The sequence below is a fragment of the Heliconius melpomene genome, chromosome 11, assembly GCF_056956725.1.
Source record: "Heliconius melpomene rosina isolate 202511_hmr_F chromosome 11, ASM5695672v1, whole genome shotgun sequence".
Taxonomy (NCBI): Eukaryota; Metazoa; Arthropoda; class Insecta; order Lepidoptera; family Nymphalidae; genus Heliconius; species Heliconius melpomene.
In genome coordinates this window covers 4,773,898-4,778,946 of record NC_140399.1, presented here as the reverse complement: position 1 = coordinate 4,778,946, position 5,049 = coordinate 4,773,898, and the positions used below count along the sequence as shown (strand labels likewise).

Below are 5,049 nucleotides of genomic sequence, written 5' to 3'. Positions count from 1 at the left end.
AAGCAAATTATAGCTGTTTAATGTTACCAAGTTAAAAGATATTACATTTAAGGTAACTTTAGTAGAAATTTTTTAAATGCAGATTTCTTGGATCACAAAAAAGAGTCAGATACGTGTAACGGCTAGTTTATTAGAAATTATAGTAAAAAGGCTGAAGTACATTTTGCAAATTATCATTAAAAAATCAACTCAAGTATATTTTACGCTGAATATGTGTGATTTCGATGACATGGGCGTTATAACTTAAATTTCAAATTTTTGAAACTATTAACTACGAATCTGAACAGCCCACAGAAGGGGACAAATGATGGAATTTGAATTTATTTCTTTACATTTTTTTTTTATTTTGATGTGTAGACTATCCACATATCATAAGGGGGTAGGCATAGTTAAATTTAGAATGAAAAATCGTTCTATTTTCTTTTATTTGTTATAGCTATTGTAATATAACACTCATATGAGTATGACCCTTATAGAATAAATAATGGAATCCATAGATAATACACATATGCTTGTCTGTAGATGGTAGAAACAGGCTAATTTTCCTACGTCCGAGCCGTCATTTTCTTTTGACGAAATCTCAAAACAAGCGACGACCAGTGATTGTTATAATAAATTTAGTTTATAATGGTTTTTATATTAAAAAACAGAAGTTTCTTTTAATTTATGATTAATATATGTATTGATATCTCAACATGAGTTTTTCAATTGATGAAGTAAACTTTCTTGTATATCGATACTTACAAGAATCTGGTATTTACTTTCGGAGAACATTATAGCCAACATGCTGTTTTAATTTATATATAATCGTTCTTATTATAATATTACTATTAATATTTTAGGCTTTCATCACTCTGCATATACTTTTGGTATTGAATCGCATATTTCCCAAAGTAATATAAATGGTGCACTTGTACCTCCAGCCGCTTTACTAAATATATTACAAAAAGGCTTACAATATACAGAAGCTGAAATTACTATCGGTGAAGATGGTAATATTAATATATATAACAGATAACGACAAAGAAAAAATATAATTCATGAGACATTATCCCAAATGTGTTCTTTTTTGTTGAAGGTTCCGAAACTCGACTTACAGAGAGCCTGAGTTTAATTGACGCAGTTACTCCAGATATAGTTGCCGCGAGACAAAATGCCCATAATGCACAAAAACAAGCAAACAAAGAGCCAGGATCTGGAGGAGAACAGAATGGTGTTGATGTATGTTAAGCATAATGTTGCTTGCACTATAATTCTTTTATTTATTGTAAAAGTGCAGAGGCGAAAATAATCATATTAGTCTGTAAATACACAGGGAACAACATGCAATGCAGCATCAACTACGGGGGGTGCTCCAACCCCCAGTGCCCCAGAAAATATGGATGTGGATCAGTCAATTGAAATTCCTGCTAGTAAAGCAACTGTTTTAAGAGGGCATGAGTCTGAAGTTTTTATATGTGCTTGGAATCCTAGCACAGATCTTTTGGCCAGTGGTTCAGGAGACAGTACAGCTAGGTACTATATTATATTAAACAATATCTTTTTATAATTATTGACTATAATTAATTCTAAATAACATTTTTAGAATATGGGATATGTCTGACAACCCTGCTACTACTCCTAACCAACTTGTATTAAGACACTGTATCCAGAAAGGTGGAGCTGAAGTGCCCAGTAATAAGGATGTTACTTCATTGGATTGGAATGTAAGTTACATAATTTATAATTATTATTGTGTACATTGTAAAATCATCATAATCAAAATATTGAGTTCTTTTGCAGTGTGATGGCAATCTATTAGCAACTGGATCATATGATGGATATGCTCGTATTTGGACAACAGATGGTACTTTAGCATCCACATTAGGTCAACATAAGGGACCAATTTTTGCACTAAAATGGAACAAAAGAGGAAATTATATTTTGAGTGCAGGGGTATATTAATTATAATTGTTTTTAAATATAACCTTTTGATATATAATTATCATATATTAATATTAAGTATATTTAATATATTTGTATGTGTTAAATATTTTTTCAGGTTGATAAAACCACAATAATATGGGATGCTGCATCAGGACAATGTACACAACAATTCTCCTTTCATGCTGCACCAGCACTTGATGTTGATTGGCAAACTAATAATTCATTTGCATCTTGCTCTACTGATCAATGTATTCATGTCTGCAAACTACATGTTGACAAACCAATAAAAAGTTTCCAAGGTCACACAGTAAGTAAAACTAATAAAAGTAGCAGTAAGTAATATTTATTGAAATATTGTAAATTTAACTTATTTTTATTTTTATAGAATGAGGTGAATGCAATTAAGTGGGATCCTCAAGGACAATTACTTGCTTCTTGTTCTGATGACATGACCCTTAAAATATGGTCAATGAAACAAGACACTTGTGTTCATGATTTAAAAGCTCATTCTAAGGAAATATATACCATAAAATGGTCTCCTACTGGACCAGGCACACAAAACCCTAATATGAACTTGATTCTGGCTAGTGCATCTTTTGATTCAACTGTACGATTATGGGATGTAGAAAGAGGAGTATGTATACATACACTTACAAAACATACAGAACCTGTCTACAGTGTCGCATTTTCCCCAGACGGCAAATTTTTAGCTAGTGGCTCTTTTGATAAATGTGTACATATATGGTCCACTCAAACTGGAGGTTTAGTCCACTCATATAAGGGAACAGGTGGTATTTTTGAAGTTTGCTGGAATTCACGTGGTACTAAGGTTGGAGCAAGTGCCAGTGATGGAAGTGTTTTTGTGTTAGATTTGCGTAAACTATAAGATAAGCTATAATAATCTATAAATTATGAGAACTGATAATATATTTTACTTTTCAATTAAAATGAAGTAGCCACATATAAAACTTTCATTATTATTTTCGATGTTGCATATAAGACAAAACAATGCAATTATAAATATTTTGTAACTAATTGAAGTTATGCTGTTTTGATTGTTACATATATTTTTTCTAAGATAAATATTATTTAAAAGTGAATTAATTATATTTGAAGATAATAGCAAAGATACTGAAACAAAACTGAAAATGTATATCAATATTTCATGATTTTTATATAACTTAAGTATATGAGGTATGATTATTAAACAATCATAATACAACACTATTAGTGTCATAAACAATGTCAATTTATTTCTTTTATAACATAAAAATGTAGACAACCTTGAAACCTTCACTCCTAGAAAATATGAAAATAATTTCAGCAAATTATTGCTTTAGGATTAATATAGATTTATTTACATTTGTTGCTTTTTACTATCTTGCTTATTTACATAAGTTAGATGTCCCTCAAAGTTTCATTGGCCTTTTGTATGCTAGCATATCCTCATGTTTATAAAGAGTGTGTAACTTTTCATACATAAATTTAAAAAAGAATAAAAGGTTGTCATATTCTCCCTCATATGGCTTGCAACAATCATGTCCTTGACTATGTCTTGGGTAATGTTTTGTAAGTTCATTCTGGTAATGTGGGCTTAGACCCCACGCACTAGCATGTAACTCTATTAGAAACTGATGCAATGCTTCTACTGTTGAAAGGTACCAACGAGGACTTCCTTTTTGATGTCGCCAAAATTGAGATATTCTATTTTGTAACACAACTTTTGGCAATCTTTGTAATCTTACATCTGCAAAGATTCCTCTACTTTGATTCCATGTACTATCAATTAAAATTAATCTTTCTATAGGTAATTGGGCAACATGAAATATTTCATTAGTATCTAGCTCAGAATCAAAAACCTTAGTCATCAATGTGCCAACATTGTATCCTGGAGGCAATTCAGCTAGCACATTCTCAGAGTAAGTTTTACAGCTAATTTTACCTGTAAATAATTCTTTTACAGTACATGCTTCAGTTCCTGGGTACAATAAAACTGTTTTTCCATTTAAATCATAGTCAGGTATTTCAGGATAAGTATAAATATTTACTTCATTGGGTGCTAAAACAGCTGCATGGGCAGCTGTACTTTTACCATCTATTTCTCGTTTATGTTTAATAATATCGACTTTAATAGGCAGCTGAAAATACAGTAAAATTTAGTTTTTATATAAATAAAAAAATATAAACAAATTTTAAATTTGTCTTACCCTACACAAAGGAATTCGACCTTCTAATGGAATAACAGGGACGAAACAGGTATAACAAAAGTACATTCTAGACTTGGTGCAGCTTAGGCATGTACTTCGCATGTCCAAGCTATGTAAAACATCTGAATTTGATATTTTTAACCCATGGAATGGTTTATCATCACGACTTCTCGCCTCATGACTCTTAGGGTTCATTATTTATGATTTACAATTGTTTTTTGAACTTTATATTATACAAATGTTTTATATTCTAGAATATTTATAATATAATTCATATAACATTTTACAGGTATTAATCACAACATAAATCGAGGAACATACTACAAGGAAAGAAAGTAAAGGAAGAGGAACATAAACATATACTAGACCACAGAACACATTTATTCAGTTAAAGACTGGATTCTCGCGTGTCGATTTCTGTTTACGAATATGATAGTGATGATTACTATGACAAAAACTATAACTCGATTTTTGAATATCGATACTGTAAATATATTAAATTGAGTTGCCACAAGAATGATTAAGCAGATTTAAAGCAATAATTGGCTGTAAATTATAAATTCTTCCTTAAGTACAATACACGAATTATTATTGTAATATAATTTTTGCGTTTGTAGATACAATACTCAAACTTATCGGATTATATATTTTGTACATCGCTTATTACTAATAAAATTTAAGTTTTTTCTTACAAAGAATTAATATCAATTATAAAAACGTATTTAATTACTATCTTAATAATATTAAGATGAAAATTCAAATTGTAGCCGTACATTACAGTATAGTGTATGGGGGACTTTAAATTATCTTATGTTACTCAAAAACGTTAAAGAACCATTAAATTACTTATATATTTTTAAATATTATGAAGAATTTTCTTATTAGTTATTATAAATGTTTTATGAGTTTTCATAAA

General features: G+C 29.9%; 2 protein-coding genes across 3 annotated transcripts; one reads left to right on the top strand and one right to left on the bottom strand.

Annotated features, from left to right (window-relative positions):
- The first annotated feature begins 502 nt into the window (after positions 1 to 502).
- ebi (transducin beta like ebi) lies at positions 503 to 3,288 on the top strand. Of its 2 annotated transcripts, none has more exons than XM_085193637.1 (8): positions 503 to 753; positions 843 to 992; positions 1,079 to 1,221; positions 1,301 to 1,515; positions 1,586 to 1,706; positions 1,783 to 1,935; positions 2,042 to 2,233; positions 2,312 to 3,288. In XM_085193637.1, the coding sequence occupies exons 1-8, from the start codon at positions 696 to 698 to the stop codon at positions 2,810 to 2,812; spliced, it is 1,533 nt and encodes a 510-aa protein (XP_085049763.1). In that variant the 5' UTR covers positions 503 to 695; the 3' UTR covers positions 2,813 to 3,288. The 2 variants fall into 2 exon arrangements, with proteins under 2 accessions (XP_085049763.1, XP_085049764.1); XM_085193638.1 differs by having other exon boundaries at positions 557 to 753; positions 1,316 to 1,515.
- On the bottom strand, positions 2,254 to 4,522 carry LOC146534503 (tRNA-uridine aminocarboxypropyltransferase 1). The gene is made up of 2 exons (XM_085193640.1): positions 4,134 to 4,522; positions 2,254 to 4,064 (listed from the first exon to the last, which is right to left on the bottom strand). Exons 1-2 carry the CDS (start codon positions 4,326 to 4,328, stop codon positions 3,336 to 3,338), a joined length of 924 nt encoding a protein of 307 aa, XP_085049766.1. The 5' UTR covers positions 4,329 to 4,522; the 3' UTR covers positions 2,254 to 3,335.
- Positions 4,523 to 5,049: the final 527 nt, after the last annotated feature.

Coding starts and splice junctions, on each gene's coding strand:
- ebi (XM_085193637.1), top strand. CDS start 696: ATGAGTTTTTCAATTGATGAAGTAAACTTTCTTGTATATCGATACTTA. Junction 1,516..1,585: donor TCAGGAGACAGTACAGCTAG/GTACTATATTAT, acceptor TAACATTTTTAG/AATATGGGATATGTCTGACA. Junction 2,234..2,311: donor AAAGTTTCCAAGGTCACACA/GTAAGTAAAACT, acceptor TTATTTTTATAG/AATGAGGTGAATGCAATTAA.
- LOC146534503 (XM_085193640.1), bottom strand. CDS start 4,328: ATGAACCCTAAGAGTCATGAGGCGAGAAGTCGTGATGATAAACCATTC. Junction 4,065..4,133: donor GTCGAATTCCTTTGTGTAGG/GTAAGACAAATT, acceptor CTGTATTTTCAG/CTGCCTATTAAAGTCGATAT.